At 44.4% G+C, this 17,964-nt stretch overlaps 1 protein-coding gene across 1 annotated transcript in view; it reads right to left on the bottom strand.

Moving 5' to 3' along the window:
* Positions 1–13,596, bottom strand: part of ppp1r14c (protein phosphatase 1, regulatory (inhibitor) subunit 14C) — a 28,399-nt gene extending 14,803 nt beyond the window's left edge. Inside the window, exon 1 of the mRNA XM_046297936.1 lies at positions 13,264–13,596. Coding sequence (XP_046153892.1) covers positions 13,264–13,497 — 234 coding nt within the window. The 5' untranslated portion in view covers positions 13,498–13,596. The remainder of the gene's footprint in view (positions 1–13,263) is intronic.
* Positions 13,597–17,964: the final 4,368 nt, after the last annotated feature.

Genomic DNA, 17,964 nt, shown 5'->3' with positions numbered 1-17,964 from the left:
GGGTAGAGATCCACAGTCCTGTCACCCAGCAGGGTAGAGATCCACAGTCCTGTCACACAGCAGGGTAGAGATCCACAGTCCTGTCACCCAGCAGGGTAGAGATTAGAGGTCGACCGATTATGATTTTTCAACTCCGATACCGATTATTGGAGGACCAAAAAAAGCCGATACCGATTAATCGGCCGATTTTAGTTGATTTATTTGTAATAATGACAATTACAACAATACTGAATGAACACTTATTTTAACTTATATAATACATCAATAAAATCAATTTAGCCTCAAATAAATAATGAAACATGTTCAATTTGGTTTAAATAATGCAAAAACAAAGTGTTGGAGAAGAAAGTAAAAGTGCAATATGTGCCATGTAAGAAAGCTAACGTTTAAGTTCCTTGCTCAGAACATGAGAACATATGAAAGCTGGTGGTTCCTTTTAACATGAGTCTCCAATATTCCCAGTTAAGAAGTTTTAGTTTGTAGTTAATATAGTATTTATAGGACTATTTCTCTCTATACCATTTGTATGTCATTAACCTTTGACTATTGGATGTTCTTATAGGCACTTTAGTATTGCCAGTGTAACAGTATAGCTTCCATCCCTCTCCTCGCCCCTACCTGGGCTCGAAACAGGAACACATCGACAACAGCCACCCTCGAAGCAGCGTTACCCATGCAGAGCAAGGGGAACAACTACTAGAAGTCTCAGAGCGAGTGACGTTTGAAAGGCTATTAGAGTGCACCCCACTAACTAGCTAGCAATTTCACATCGGTTACACCAGCCTAATCTCGGGAGTTGATAGGTTTGAAGTCCTAAACAGCTCAATGCTTGAAGCACAACAAAGAGCTGCTGGCAAAACGCACAAAAGTGCTGTTTGAATGAATGCTTAGGAGCCTGCTGCTGCCTACCATCGCTCAGTCAGACTGCTCTATCAAATCATAGACTTAATTATAACATGATAACACACAGAAATACGAGCCTTAGGTCATTAGTAACCGGAAGGTTGCAAGTTCAAATCCCCGAGCTGACAAGGTACAAATCTGTCATTCTGCCCCTGAACAGGCAGTTGCCTAGTTAAATAAAGGTCAAATAAAATAAATAAAAAATTAATATGGTCGAATCCGGAAACCATCATCTCGAACCGTTCCGTATTTTATCGAATGGATGGCATCCATCAATCTAAATATTGCTGTTACATTACACAACCTTCAATGTTATGTCATAATTATGTAAAATTCTGGCAAATTAGTTCGCAATGAGCCAGGAGGCCCAAACTGTTGCATATACCCTGACTCTGTGCAATGAACGCAAGAGAAGTGACACAATTTCACCTGGTTAATATTGCCTGCTAACCTGGATTTCTTTTAACTAAATATGCAGGTTTAAAAATATATAGTTGTGTATTCTATGGGTAACTCATCATAAGCAGGTCCATTCTAGAATTGTAATTCCTAATTCTATGGGTAACTAACTCATCATAAGGAGGTCCATTCTAGGTCTAGGTTCTAGGTCCAAAAAGTGAATGGGAACCATTTGTCTAAAACAGTCTGGCTAACTAACAGATATACAGTGCAGATGAAATTCTGTACCTTCGTTATTTTACACCATGTCTTATAAACAGCACTGGTAAAGCGTGGTGGACCAACTCCCTGACCAAAATGGCTGCCCTTTATCCCATCATAAGCAGGTTCATGTCCATTCTAGAATTATAATTCCTAATTCTATGGGTAACTCATCATAAGCAGGTTCATGTCCATTCTAGAATTATAATTCCTAATTCTATGGGTAACTCATCATAAGCAGGTTCATGTCCATTCTAGAATTATAATTCCGAATTCTATGGGTAACCCATCATAAGCAGGTCCATTCTAGAATTGTACCTCCTAATTCTATGGGTAACTCATCATAAGCAGGTTCATGTCCATTCTAGAATTATAATTCCTAATTCTATGGGTAACTCATCATAAGCAGGTTCATGGAACCAGGAATACCTAGGATAGGATAAGTAATCCCTCTCACCCCCCCCCTTTAAGATTTAGATGCACTATTGTAAAGTGACTGTTCCACTGGATGTCATAAGGTGAATGCACCAATTTGTAAGTCGCTCTGGATAAGAGCGTCTGCTAAATGACTTAAATGTAATGTAAATTTATTGATTTTAAGAAAGGCATTGATGTTTATAGTTAAGTACACATTGGAGCAATGACAGTCGTTGATTGATTGTTTTTTACAAGATAAGTTTAATGCTAGCTAGCAACTTACCTTGGCTTCTTACTGCATTTGCGTAACAGGCAGGCTCCTCGCGGAGTGCAATGTAATCAGGTGGTTAGAGCGTTGGACTAGTTAACTGTAAGGTTGCAAGATTGGGTCCCCCAAGCTGACAAGGTAAAAATCTGTCAGGCAGAACGTTCCTAGGCCGTCATTGAAAATAAGAATGTGTTCTTAACTGACTTGCCTAGTTAAAGGTGTAAAATGTAAAAAAAACAAAAATCGGCAAAATTGTCGCCCAAAAATTAAATCGGCCCTTATTATTCGGCCATTCCAATTAATCGTTCAACCTCTAGTCTGTTGGGTTGGTGGGTCCTGTGTAGTCTGACCCATTATGGTGTTGAGGTTGTGTTCCGGGTCTGGGTTGTTAGGAGGGTGTGGGGTCTGTTAGGAGGGGGCGTGGTCTGTTAGGAAGGGGCGGGGTCTGTTGTGGATGGGGTAGAGTCTGTTAGGAGGGGGTGGGGTCTGAGGTGGGCTGTTCTGCTGGCTTCTCTGGAGGAGTGTCCTGTTCTGCCACACATCAGCTTCCTCACCTCCTCCTTCAATATTGTTAGCTGGGCCGCGTGGTCCTCTGTTAGCTGGGCCGCGGGGTCCTCTGTTAGCTGGGCCGCGGGGTCCTCTGTTAGCTGGGCCGCGGGGTCCTCTGTTAGCTGGGCCGTGTGGTCTTCTGTTAGCTGGGCCGTGTGGTCTTCTGTTAGCTGGGCCGTGTGGTCCTCTGTTAGCTGGGCCGCGTGGTCCTCTGTTAGCTGGGCCGCGTGGTCCTCTGTTAGCTGGGCCGCGTGGTCCTCTGTTAGCTGGGCCGTGTGGTCCTCGGTTAGCTGGGCCGCGTGGTCCTCTGTTAGCTGGGCCGCGTGGTCCTCTGTTAGCTGGGCCGTGTGGTCCTCTGTTAGCTGGGCCGCGTGGTCCTCTGTTAGCTGGGCCGCGGGGTCCTCTGTTAGCTGGGCCGCGGGGTCCTCTGTTAGCTGGGCCGCGTCGTCCTCTGTTAGCTGGGCCGTGTGGTCCTCTGTTAGCTGGAGTGGAGTCCAGTGTGTGTGTGCATGGTCAGTGTGTGTGTAGAGGCCCCAGCGATGTACTGGGCCGTACGCACTACCCTCTGTTGTACAATGCTATCAAGGATGGTGCAGTTGCCATACCAAGCAGTGATGGAACCAATCAAGATGCTCTTGATGGTGTAGCTGTAGAACTTTTGAGGATCTCAGGACCCATGCTAAGTCTCCTGAGGGGGAAAAGTTTTTGTCGTGCCCTCTTCACGACTGTCTTGCTGTGTTTGGACCATGATAGTTTGTTGGTGATGTGGACACCAAGGAACTTGAAGCTCTCAACCTGCTCCACTACAGCCCCGTCGATGAGAATGGGGGCGTGCTCGGTCCTCTTTTTCCTGTAGTCCACAATCGTCTCCTTTGTCTTGCTGGATGTTGAGGGAGGGGTCGTTGCCATGGCACCACGCTGGCAGAGACCTCCTCCCTTATAGGCCCTTTAAGAACTTCTCAGTCTGTATCCCGGCGTTAGAAAATTAGGCTCAGTTTGGATATGTATGTCCTACAACCGTCGTGTCGGCAGCAAAAGTGATGACAGTGTTGGAGTCGTGCACGACCACTCAGCAAACTTGTTGTTGGAGTCATGCACGACCACTCAGTAAACTTGGTGTTGGAGTCGTGCACGACCACTCAGCAAACTTGGTGTTGGAGTCGTGCACGGCCACTCAGCAAACTTGGTGTTGGAGTCATGCACGACCACTCAGTAAACTTGGTGTTGGAGTCCTGCACGACCACTCAGCAAACTTGGTGTTGGAGTCCTGCACGACCACTCAGCAAACTTGGTGTTGGAGTCGTGCACGGCCAGTTGCAGAGGGAGGGGTTCAGTCCCAGAGTCCCAAGCTTGGGGTTGAGCTTGGAGGGGACTATGGTGTTGAACGCTGAGCTGTGAACAGCATTCTTACGTAGGTGTTCCTCTTGTACAGGTGGGTGAGGGCATTGTGAGAGTGGATCCAGGGATGATGGTGTTGATGTTGACCAGTCTTTCAAAGCATTTCACGGCTATAGATGTGAGTGCTACGGGGTGATAGTCATTTAGGCAGGTTACCTTGGTGTTCTTGGGCTCTGGGACTATGGAAACATGTAGGTATAACAGACTGGGTCAGGGAGGCGTTGAACATGTTATGTGAAGACACCTGCCAGCTGGTCAGCGCATGCTCTGAGTACACATCCTGGTATTCCATCTGGCCCCAAGGCCTTGTGAATGTTAACCTGTTTAAAGGGCTTACTCACATTGGCTACGGAAAGCGAGAGCACACAGTCGTCTGGAACAACTGGTGCTGTCATGCATGGTTCAGTGTTGCTTGAGATCAAATCAAATCAAATCAAATTTTATTTGTCACATACACATGGTTAGCAGATGTTAAATGCGAGTGTAGCGAAATGCTTGTGCTTCTAGTTCCGACAATGCAGTGATAACCAACAAATAATCTAACTAACAATTCAGTCACGCAGTCGTCTGGAACAACTGGTGCTGTCATGCATGGTTCAGTGTTGCTTGAGATCACGCAGTCGTCTGGAACAACTGGTGCTGTCATGCATGGTTCAGTGTTGCTTGGGATCACACAGTCGTCTGGAACAACTGGTGCTGTCATGCATGGTTCAGTGTTGCTTGAGAGCACACAGTCGTCTGGAACAACTGGTGCTGTCATGCATGGTTCAGTGTTGCTTGAGATCACACAGTCGTCTGGAACAACTGGTGCTGTCATGCATGGTTCAGTGTTGCTTGAGATCACACAGTCGTCCGGAACTCCTCCAGAACTTGCCTCGAGGCGAACATTCAGCTCGTTCTGGGTAGTCCTTGGTAGTAAGAATCGTTCCAGGTAATTTAGTCAAATATCAAGGTTTCTCTCTTTCTCTCTCGGCTAGAACATAACATTCTGAGAACTATGTGCTTGTTCGAGCTTGGTGAGTGTGGGGCTGTCTTATGGCTACTTTGCATACAACCTTCCCAAAGCATTCTGGGAATGACGCAGGAACATTCTCAGCACATTTAAGGAACTTGACAACAACAACAAAAAGTTATGTTCTTGGTATTTCATTACTTTAACAGAACGTTTCCGAAACGTTCAAAAATGGTTACATTTCAGTTGACATTACTCTTTTAAAGAAATGTTCTCCAACTGGTTTGACATTAGGAATGTTCAGAGAACGTTCTAAGAATTTGATTTAAAATCATGTACATTCCATTCTCAGTGTCAAAAAAACCTCTCTCTTCTATCTTGTTAAGTGTGTTCAGGTGGGTTGGCCGAGTCCACTATTTGGCCAGACCTGATGTTAATGAGTGCTTGTTTCCTTTGAAATGGGGTCTGTTTATAGAGTAAAGAAACAAGGCATCCATACTGGTGACACAGCGGACTCATTCCATGGATAGAAAACAGAAGACCACCAGTTAAAATCCCACTGATGCCGTGTCACAATAAAGGAAATACATTGTGCTATTAAAATTCTTATTGAAACATTCAGTGAAGGAATTTACTCAAAAACCTCAAAATAACCTTTAACTTCCGTTCTCAGACAATAGGCAATAAAACCTCCCAGTAAAACATTCTATTTTACCAGTCAGGAAACGTACGGCTTCATTCCCCACAACCAATGTGAAACCAAACATATACCTTCCCACAACTTCCAAGGAACCAAATGTGCTCGCTGGGCTCTCTCTCTCTCTCTGACTGCTGCAGCTGTGTTAACTCTGACTGGCTCTTATTGGCGCAGGGATCTATGAAGCGAGCAATGAGAACACACTCATTACACAGACCCCAACCCCATGTCTGTTCTGGCTGGCAGAAAACACACAAAGACACGCTCGCTGTCACACACACACAGCCCGTCATACCTCTGTGATGAAAGACTGCTGTGTGTCACTAAGGGAAGGAGGTCAGAGCGAGAGGAGCTGATTGGTTGACGGGGAGAAGCACAACATCAGCATGTCATTCATTAACCCACTGCCCTTCTTTCCTCCATTCTTCCTCTTCTCCTCTACTCCTCTTCTTCTAGCCCCATCCCCCCTTTCTCTGCTTGGGCAGCATACTGCATGATACGGAGAACACACACACAAACCACATACTAGAGGAGGCTATAGACACATTATTACAACCCCATACTAGAGGAGGCTATAGACACAGTATTAGAACCCCATACCAGAGGAGGCTATAGACACAGTATTAGAACCCCACAGTATTAGAACCCCATACCAGAGGAGGCTATAGACACAGTATTAGAACCCCACAGTATTAGAACCCCATACCAGAGGAGGCTATAGACACAGTATTACAACCCCATACCAGAGGAGGCTATAGACACAGTATTAGAACCCCACAGTATTAGAACCCCATACCAGAGGAGGCTATAGACACAGTATTATAACCCCACAGTATTAGAACCCCATACCAGAGGAGGCTATAGACACAGTATTAGAACCCCATACCAGAGGAGGCTATAGACACAGTATTAGAACCCCAGAGTATTAGAACCCCATACCAGAGGAGGCTATAGACACAGTATTACAACCCCATACCAGAGGAGACTATAGACACAGTATTACAACCCCATACCAGAGGAGGCTATAGACACAGTATTAGAACCCCATACCAGAGGAGGCTATAGACACAGTATTAGAACCCCACAGTATTAGAACCCCATACCAGAGGAGGCTATAGACACAGTATTAGAACCCCATACCAGAGGAGGCTATAGACACAGTATTAGAACCCCACAGTATTAGAACCCCATACCAGAGGAGGCTATAGACACAGTATTACAACCCCATACCAGAGGAGACTATAGACACAGTATTACAACCCCATACCAGAGGAGGCTATAGACACAGTATTAGAACCCCATACCAGAGGAGGCTATAGACACAGTATTAGAACCCCATACCAGAGGAGGCTATAGACACAGTATTAGAACCCCATACCAGAGAAGGCTATAGACACAGTATTACAACCCCATACCAGAGGAGGATATAGACACAGTATTACAACCCCATACCAGAGGAGGCTATAGACACAGTATTACAACCCCATACCAGAGGAGGCTACAGACACAGTATTACAACCCCATACCAGAGGAGACTATAGACACAGTATTATAGACACAGTATTAGAACCCCACAGTATTAGAACCCCATACCAGAGGAGGCTATAGACACAGTATTACAACCCCATACCAGAGGAGGCTATAGACACAGTATTATAGACACAGTATTACAACCCCATACCAGAGGAGGCTATAGACACAGTATTAGAACCCCATACCAGAGGTGGCTATAGACACAGTATTATAGACACAGTATTAGAACCCCATACTAGAGGAGGCTATAGACACAGTATTATAACCCCATACCAGAGGAGGCTATAGACACAGTATTACAACCCCATACCAGAGGACGCTATAGACACAGTATTACAACCCCATACCAGAGGAGGCTATAGACACAGCATTAGAACCCCATACTAGAGGAGGCTATAGACACAGTATTAGAACCCCATAACAGAGGAGGCTATAGACACAGTATTAGAACCCCATACCAGAGGAGACTATAGACACAGTATTAGAACCCCATACCAGAGGAGGCTATAGACACAGTATTATAGACACAGTATTAGAACCCCATACCAGAGGAGGCTATAGACACAGTATTACAACCCCATACCAGAGGAGGCTACAGACACATTATTACAACCCCATACCAGAGGAGACTATAGACACAGTATTACAACCCCATACCAGAGGAGGCTATAGACACAGTATTAGAACCCCATACCAGAGGAGGCTATAGACACAGTATTAGAACCCCATACCAGAGGAGGCTATAGACACAGTATTAGAACCCCATACCAGAGGAGGCTATAGACACAGTATTAGAACCCCATACCAGAGGTGGCTATAGACACAGTATTATAGACACAGTATTAGAACCCCATACCAGAGGAGGCTATAGACACAGTATTACAACCCCATACCAGAGGAGGCTACAGACACATTATTACAACCCCATACCAGAGGAGACTATAGACACAGTATTACAACCCCATACCAGAGGAGGCTATAGACACAGTATTAGAACCCCATACCAGAGGAGGCTATAGACACAGTATTAGAACCCCATACCAGAGGAGGCTATAGACACAGTATTAGAACCCCATACCAGAGGAGGCTATAGACACAGTATTAGAACCCCATACCAGAGGACGCTATAGACACAGTATTAGAACCCCATACCAGAGGAGGCTATAGACACAGTATTAGAACCCCATACCAGAGGAGGCTATAGACACAGTATTACAACCCCATACCAGAGGAGGCTACAGACACAGTATTACAACCCCATACCAGAGGAGACTATAGACACAGTATTATAGACACAGTATTAGAACCCCAACAGTATTAGAACCCACAGACACAGTATTTAGAACCCTGTCCTATTCAAACAGAACCATTATCTAACCTACCTGACGTTAACCCTTCCTTCAAATCAGTATTTTCTTTTAGAAACTGAAATTCATTCTAAACTATTCAGGTTGACATTACGAATGAGTTCAAACAGATTGGATCTGGATTCCAGCGTAGGGGCTTCCTGCTCATTTAATCTCAGTAAGTAGGATGGGAGATGATTATTTTAAAACCTTTCCAGGAAAACAAACACATATCACATCCCCAAAACACCAAATCACATCCCCAAAACACCAAATCACATCCCCATATCACCAAATCACATCCCCATAACACCAAAGCACATCCCCAAAACACCAAATCACATCCCCATATCACCAAATCACATCCCCATAACACCAAATCACATCCCCAAAACACCAAATCACATCCCCATAACACCAAATCACATCCCCAAAACACCAAATCACATCCCCATAACACCAAATCACATCCCCAAAACACCAAATCACATCCCCAAAACACCAAATCACATCCCCATAACACCAAATCACATCCCCAAAACACCAAATCACATCCCCATAACACCAAATCACATCCCCATAACACCAAATCACATCCCCAAAACACCAAATCACATCCCCAAAACACCAAATCACATCCCCATATCACCAAATCACATCCCCATAACACCAAATCACATCCCCATAACACTAAATCACATCCCCATAACACCAAATCACATCCCCATAACACCACATCACATCCCCATATCACCAGATCACATCCCCATAACACCAAATCACATCCCCATAACACCAAATCACATCCCCATAACACCAAATCACATCCCCATAACACCAAATCACATCCCCATAACACCAAATCACACCCCCATAACACCAAGTCACATCCCCATAACACCAAATCACATCCCCATAACACCAAATCACATCCCCAAAACACCAAATCACATCCCCATAACACCAAATCACATCCCCATAACACCAAATCACATCCCCATAACACCAAATCACACCCCCATAACACCAAATCACATCCCCATAACACCAAATCACATCCCCATAACACCAAATCACAAAATGTGTGCTTGGCAGATTGTAAAGGTGTGCTTGGCAGATTGTAAAGGTGTGCTTGGCAGATTGTAAAGGTGTGCTTGGCAGATTGTAAAGGTGTGCTTGGCAGATTGTAAAGGTGTGCTTGGCAGATTGTAAAGGTGTGCTTGGCAGATTGTAAAGGTGTGCTTGGCAGATTGTAAATGTGTGCTTGGCAGATTGTAAAGGTGTGCTTGGCAGATTGTAAATGTGTGCTTGGCAGATTGTAAAGGTGTGCTTGGCAGATTGTAAAGGTGTGCTTGGCAGATTGTAAAGGTGTGCTTGGCAGATTGTAAAGGTGTGCTTGGCAGATTGTAAAGGTGTGCTTGGCAGATTGTAAAGGTGTGCTTGGCAGATTGTAAAGGTGTGCTTGGCAGATTGTAAAGGTGTGCTTGGCAGATTGTAAAGGTGTGCTTGGCAGATTGTAAAGGTGTGCTTGGCAGATTGTAAAGGTGTGCTTGGCAGATTGTAAAGGTGTGCTTGGCAGATTGTAAAAGTGTGCTTGGCAGATTGTAAATGTGTGCTTGGCAGATTGTAAAGGTGTGCTTGGCAGATTGTAAAGGTGTGCTTGGCAGATTGTAAAGGTGTGCTTGGCAGATTGTAAAGGTGTGCTTGGCAGATTGTAAAGGTGTGCTTGGCAGATTGTAAAGGTGTGCTTGGCAGATTGTAAAGGTGTGCTTGGCAGATTGTAAAGGTGTGCTTGGCAGATTGTAAAGGTGTGCTTGGCAGATTGTAAAGGTGTGCTTGGCAGATTGTAAAGGTGTGCTTGGCAGATTGTAAAGGTGTGCTTGGCAGATTGTAAAGGTGTGCTTGGCAGATTGTAAAGGTGTGCTTGTCTTTCATGACCTCTGTCATTCATCTGTTCTGCTCCACCCTCACTGCGCTGCTGCCTTCCCCAGGAAGAGACACTGCAGCCTGGGGGGAGTGGGGACAATAGACCAGGGAGAGCAAGGGAGCTGAATAATCGACCCATAAAAACAGTCCTGGGTAACTGCATACATGGAGTGTAGCTGAAGGTGAGTGAGTCAACAGAAGTGGGAGGGTCAACAGAAGTGGGAGGGTCAACAGAAGTGGGAGAGTCGTTATTCATCTTAACCTGCCACGTTAGTCATATTAACCTGCCACGTTATTCCTCCTAACCTGCCACGTTAGTCCTCCTAACCTGCCACGTTAGTCATATTAACCTGCCACGTTATTCCTCCTAACCTGCCACGTTATTCCTCCTAACCTGCCACGTTAGTCATATTAACCTGCCACGTTATTCCTCCTAACCTGCCACGTTATTCCTCCTAACCTGCCACGTTAGTCCTCCTAACCTGCCACGTTATTCCTCCTAACCTGCTACGTTAGTCATCTTAACCTGCCACGTTAGTCATTTTAACCTGCCACGTTATTCATCTTAACCTGCCACGTTATTCATCTTAACCTGCTGCGTAAACGTTAAGCCGTGGTGCACCTGGCTAAGAGCGGTCTAACCTGCTACGTTAGTCATTTTAACCTGCTGCGTAAACGTTAAGCCGTGGTGCACCTGGCTAAGAGCGGTCTAACCTGCTACGTTAGTCATTTTAACCTGCTGCCGTGGTGCACCTGGCTAAGAGCGGTCTAACCTGCTACGTTAGTCATTTTAACCTGGTTAAACGTTAAGCCGTGGTGCACCTGGCTAAGAGCGGTCTAACCTGCTACGTTAGTCATTTTAACCTGCTGCGTAAACGTTAAGCCGTGGTGCACCTGGTTAAGAGCGGTCTAACCTGCTACGTTAGTCATTTTAACCTGCTGCGTAAACGTTAAGCCGTGGTGCACCTGGTTAAGAGCGGTCTAACCATAATAGAGCGTTCATTTGACACACGTGGCTGTTGATTCACCCACTTTCAAACACACTGTGTTGCCTGTTGTGAGTGGGAGACATCTATCTTCAGGTCAGACACTATTGATCCCACATCATTTAAAGGCCTCGCTATGATAAAGCTCGCTATGATAAAGCTCGCTATGATAAAGCTCGCTATGATAAAGCTCGCTATGATAAAGCTCGCTATGATAAAGCTCGCTATGATAAAGCCTCGCTATGATAAAGCTCGCTATGATAAATACTACAAACAAAAGGTGCCATCTAGAACCTAAGTTCCAGGTAGAACTCTTCTCGGTTCCAGGTAGAATCCTTTTCGGTTCCAGGTAGAACTCTTCTCGGTTCCAGGTAGAATCCTTTTCGGTTTCAGGTAGAACTCTTCTCGGTTCCAGGTAGAATCCTTTTCGGTTTCAGGTAGAACTCTTCTCGGTTCCAGGTAGAATCCTTTTCGGTTTCAGGTAGAACTCTTCTCGGTTCCTGGTAGAATCCTTTTCGGTTCCAGGTAAAACTAATTTCGGTTCCAGGTAGAACTCTTCTCGGTTCCAGGTAGAACCCTTTTCGGTTCTAGGTAGAACTCTTTTCGGTTCCAGGTAGAACTCTTCTCGGTTCCAGGTAGAACTAATTTCGGTTCCAGGTAGAACTCTTCTCGGTTCCAGGTAGAACCCTTTTCGGTTCTAGGTAGAACTCTTTTCGGTTCCAGGTAGAACTAATCTCGGTTCCAGGTAGAATCCTTTTCGGTTTCAGGTAGAACTCTTCTCGGTTCCTGGTAGAATCCTTTTCGGTTCCAGGTAAAACTAATTTCGGTTCCAGGTAGAACTCTTCTCGGTTCCAGGTAGAACCCTTTTCGGTTCTAGGTAGAACTCTTTTCGGTTCCAGGTAGAACTCTTCTCGGTTCCAGGTAGAACTAATTTCGGTTCCAGGTAGAACTATTTTCGGTTCCAGGTAGAACTCTTGAGTTCCAAAAGGGGCACAACTTTAGTTTTAGGAGTGTGGGGTTGGGGGAGGGGGGCATATCTATTATCATTACAAGTTGTCATCCAGTCAGATAAACAAACAGCCGGCCGACCGCCCGGGGCCGTCCGCATGGTCCTAAACCCCTCTGTTTTGTATCACATTACAATGATAAAACAGGCTATTTTAGAATGTGGGGGGTGGGGGCAAAAATGCTATTTTAGAATGTGGGGGTGGGGGCAAAAATGCTATTTTAGAATGTGGGGGGGACATGTCCCCCCCCGTCCCCAGTGAAAGTTGCACCCATGAGTAAAACCGTTTCAAAAAGACCTGGAACCAAAAAAAAAAGGTTCTACCTGGAACCAAAAAAGGTTCTACCTGGAACCAAAAAATAGGTTATCCTATGGGGACAGCCAAAGAGCCCTTTTTGGAAGCCTTTTTTCTAAGAGAGTACCCAGTGGAGAGGAGACTAGACTATCGAGGGCGTTTAGGTTTATTTACTGCTACTGCCTACAGAAATATTATGCACCAGAATGCTAGACTATAAAGTAGCCTACTATCACCAATAATAATACACTGTAGCATACAGTCAGAGGAATCAACGGAATATATTATACCACCAGCCAGGTCGGGGAAAAGCCATTCTCTCCTCACCTCACAGTCGTACAGATCGCTCAGTTGTTCAATAATCCACTCCTCCAAGATCAGTCTCTTCCGCAGCTCCTTCCTGTCGTATTTCACCGTCACTTTCCCCTGCTTCCTCTGGACCGGGTCGTCCCGCGGCATGGGTCCGGACCCAGCGCACCCTACCCCGGCCAGCGGCTGGAAGAACACCCGGCTGGCGGCCGCAGGCAACGGGGCACTCGTCTCGGTGCTGGCGGCTGACATTGCAGTGTTTTGTGTTTGAGAGAGAGAGAGAGAGAGAGAGAGAGAGAGAGAGAGAGAGAGAGAGAGAGAGAGAGAGAGAGAGAGAGAGAGAGAGAGAGAGAGAGAGAGAGAGCGACGGAGGGAGCTACTGTACTGCCTGGCTAAGAAATGAACACCGTTTTTAAAACACCTGCTACTTAAAATACAGCGCGCTCAGAGGAGGGCAGAGATGATGTGTGTGATAGCCTAGCGGCCAGCCTAATACCAATGATGGATTTACCCATTAGGCAACACTTCATTTGAAAAGGGGTCCTTATTACGGTGTAATTCATTGTGATAATACATAGTTGTAACTAACTGATGGTAATTGCAGTCTGTAATTACAGAGGTGTAACAATGAATGGTAAAACAAATGTTAAAGTTTCAGATAGCATCCATACATTTTTTTTTCCAGCTTGTGTAACGGATGTGAAACGGCTAGCTAGATAGCGGTGGTGCGCGCTAAATAGCGTTTCAATTGGTGACGTCACTTGCTCCGAGATCTTGAAGTAGTGGTTCCCCTTTGCTCTGCAAGGGCCTGCGGCTTTTGTGTAGCGATGGGTAACGATGCTTCGTGGGTGACTGTTGTTGATGTGTGCAGAGGGTCCCTGGTTACACTTGCACATTTCAGCCTGCACAAATCATGTGACAAGCGTTAAACCAATTAAAAACGACCCACCTCATTGATACAACGCTGCAACAAAGGGTTCTGGAGTATGATTCCCAGGCCCAATGGCAAAAAGGAGTTCACAATGCCTATAAATTGTTAAATGAATACATGGGGCATCTTAGCTAGCAAGCTAGACATCATCATAAATCAAGGTTGACAATCTACTGGCAAATCCTTTTAAAATTATTATCATATGAAGAGAAATTATAGATAAAACGTATCGGTGCTCATTGGCCATTGGACATAAACATTACGCAAATTCAATAATGAGTGGTTTGGATGGAATCTGTGGTTAACTGCAAGCGTTGCAAAGCAATCATTAGCCTGCTATTCAGTGGAGTGGGTGTCCAAGTCTGGGTTTAAAGGATCTCTTTTCCAACCTTAACAGGATCAACATTCCCATGCAACACAATGGGACAGGCAAGGTTGAATACATTGGTCATGCTGTCAATCCAGCATGACTTCTGCCGTGTTCAAGACAACTGGAAACTGGGAAATCTCAGACTTCAGTCAGTTCAAGACAACAGAGAACTCTGAAAAAAATTAGCTCTGAATATGAAAATACATTTTGAACGGTCATCCAACTTCCAAGTCGGGGACTCTGGCCTCCCTCTAGAGCTCCGACCTGAAGATTACCGACGCCCCCCCCCTCCCAGAGCTCCCGGTTGCCTTGAAAGCACCATAAATCCAGAGAATGTCAGACTGACAAAATTTGCTCACAAGAAGGACTGTCGTTCAAGTGAGCACAGCACAAGAAAAATATATTGCTGCTGTATAAATCATGTAATATGCCAGGGAGATGTGTATACTGTAGCTAAGAACGTAGTACTCAGTGTATGTTGTGTAGTAAGCTGTTAGTAGCCCACGTGCCTCACCCTAATCATTTGGTCTCTACCCCCCTCATAACTTACTCTACTGTTCTGACTTGGTGGTGCACATTTAACCTATTACCTGTTTTAGAGAAATGTAATCATTAAATCTTTCCTTGTCTGCTTATATGCCCCCTTTCTGTATCCTACGGTTCTGACTTGGTGTACAGGGACAATACAGTGAGAATGGCCCATGTTCTGGGCTACATCTTGTCGGCTATATTGGTCCTCTAATACAGGACTAGTAAAGGCCCAGTGCACTACTTTAGTGATTTTAATTCATTATTTTAATTTTATTTTTATTAGCAGCACCCACAGCTCCCCCACTACCCGCGGTACTTTGGGATGTTGCAATTAGTTATCTATCCCAGGAAATAATGCATAGAAAAACATCAACCAATTTCTAAAGACTGTTGACATCTAGTGGAAGCCATAGGAACTGCAGCCAGGTTCCTATTAAATAGGGCTTTCAATATATATATATTTTCCTTCCCCTGGATGGTTTGTCCTCGGGGTTTCGCCTGCCAAATCAGTTCTGTTATACTCACACACATTATTTTAACAGTTGTAGGAACTGTAGAGTGTTTCCTATCTAAATCTACCAATTATATGCATATCCTAGCTTCTGGGCCTGAGTAACAGGCAGTTTACTTTGGGCACGCTTTTCACTCGGACGTGAAAATACTGCCCCCTATCCCTAAATCACGTGTAACACCTAGTAACATTGTACTTGTGCAGATTTGACATGTAATCTGATTTGGTTATCTTCCCACTTCACGACACGCAGCTTGACCTTTAGCTGACCACTCTACACTCTAACCACTAGGCTACCCTGCCACCTCTACACTCTAACCACTAGTCTACCCTGCCGCCTCCACACTCTAACCACTAGGCTACCCTGCCGCCCCTCCACTCTAACCACTAGGCTACCCTGCCACCTCTACACTCTAACCACTAGGCTACCCTGCCACCTCTACACTCTAACCACTAGGCTACCCTGCCGCCTCTACACTCTAACCACTAGTCTACCCTGCCACCTCTACAATCTAACCAGTAGGCTACCCTGCCACCTCTACACTCTAACCACTAGTCTACCCTGCCATCTCTACACTCTAACCACTAGGCTACCCTGCCACCTCTACACTCTAACCACTAGTGTACCCTGCCCCCTCTACACTCTAAGCACTAGTCTACCCTGCCTGGACAGCGCATCTGTCCACAAGGAGATTACAACATTGTGATCGTTACTGAATGCAATGCAGTGGAGAAGAAACTAAAAACACTCGATTGGTGAATTTAGTGGAAACAAGCATTCGTTGTTACACTTCTGTAATTACAGACTGCAACTAGCACCAGTTGCCATATTATCATTATATTATTATTATTATATATTATTATTATTATATATTATTATTATATATTAATATTATATATTATTATTATTATATATTATTATATATTATTATTATTATATATTATTATTATATATTATTATATATTATTATTATACATTATATTATATATTATTATTATACATTATTATTATATATTATTATTATTATTATTATTATTATTATTATTGTTACAATTAACAACGACACTTGTTAGTGTTATTACAAATAATTACACTGTAAAAAGGACCCAAACATTCATTATGCTGAATCAAATGTGTTAGTGCCGAGATGTAACAAATGCCTGCATGTTAAACATTTAACAACGTTTAAAGATAAACATTTGAACCTTGATGAAGCCTTCTAGAAAGGCCCAACCTTTAGATATTTTATTAAATTAGTTATAAGCAAATTGATCAGGTCCTTACATTACATCTGGCACTTATAATGAACAAAAATAGAAAACAGCAACAATCATTTCTACGATTTTAGATTTTTACGGAGGTAATTCATATAAGGGAATCAGTCAATTGAAATAAATTCATTAGGCCCTAATCTAGGCATTTCACCTGAAAGGGCATAGGCCCACCCACTGGGGAGCCAGGCCCAGCCAATCAGGATTCATTTAACCACAAAAAATAGCATTATTACAGACAGAAATACCCCCTCAGTTTCATCAGCTGCCCGGGCGGCTGGTCTCAAGACGATCCCGCAGGTGAAGAAGCCTGATGTGGAGGTCCTGGACTGGCGTGGTTACACATGCTCAGCGGTTGTGCGGCCGGTTGGACGTACTGCCAAATTCTCCAAAATGACGTTGGAGGCGGCTTATGGTAGAGAAATTAACATTAAATTCTCTGGTAACAGCTCCGTTGGACATGCCTGTAGTCAGCATGCCAATTGCATGCTCCCTCAAAACTTGAGACATCTCTAGCATTGTGTTGTGACACAAAACTGCACATTTTACAGTGGCCTTTTATTGTCCCCAGCACAAGGTGCACCTATGTAATGACCATGCTGTTTAAATCAGCTTCTTGATATACCACACCTGTCAGGTGGATGGATTATCTTGGTAAAAGGAGAAATGCTCACTAACAGAGATGTAAACAAATTTGTCCACATTTGCGAGAAAAAAGCTTTTTGTGCAAATGGAACATTTCTGAGATCTTTTATTTCAGCTCATGAAACACAGGACCAACACTTTACACGTTGAGTTTATATATCTTGTTGTGTTTATTTTTCCACCCACAACATTTGCTTAGATTATAAATGATTTGTGATCTATACATTTTAAAGTGGAGTCTGTTGTTGGGGTTACCTACCCAGCCCCCCTCAGTCTCCCTACTAACCAAGGCAGCATCTCAAATGACTCCCCGTTCCCTATGAAGTGGAAAGGAACTAGTGCAATTTGGGACAGACACATCCCTGTCTCCCTGTAGGTTTAACTTGGACCGATCCGTCTCTCTGCAGACCCTGTCCTCTCCCAAAAGGGAGCAAAGAGCTGAGGGAGACTGTCATTAAT

The sequence above is a fragment of the Oncorhynchus gorbuscha genome, linkage group LG14, assembly GCF_021184085.1.
Source record: "Oncorhynchus gorbuscha isolate QuinsamMale2020 ecotype Even-year linkage group LG14, OgorEven_v1.0, whole genome shotgun sequence".
In the NCBI taxonomy this organism is placed as follows: Eukaryota; Metazoa; Chordata; class Actinopteri; order Salmoniformes; family Salmonidae; genus Oncorhynchus; species Oncorhynchus gorbuscha.
This window is presented reverse-complemented; position numbering and strand designations above follow the sequence as displayed.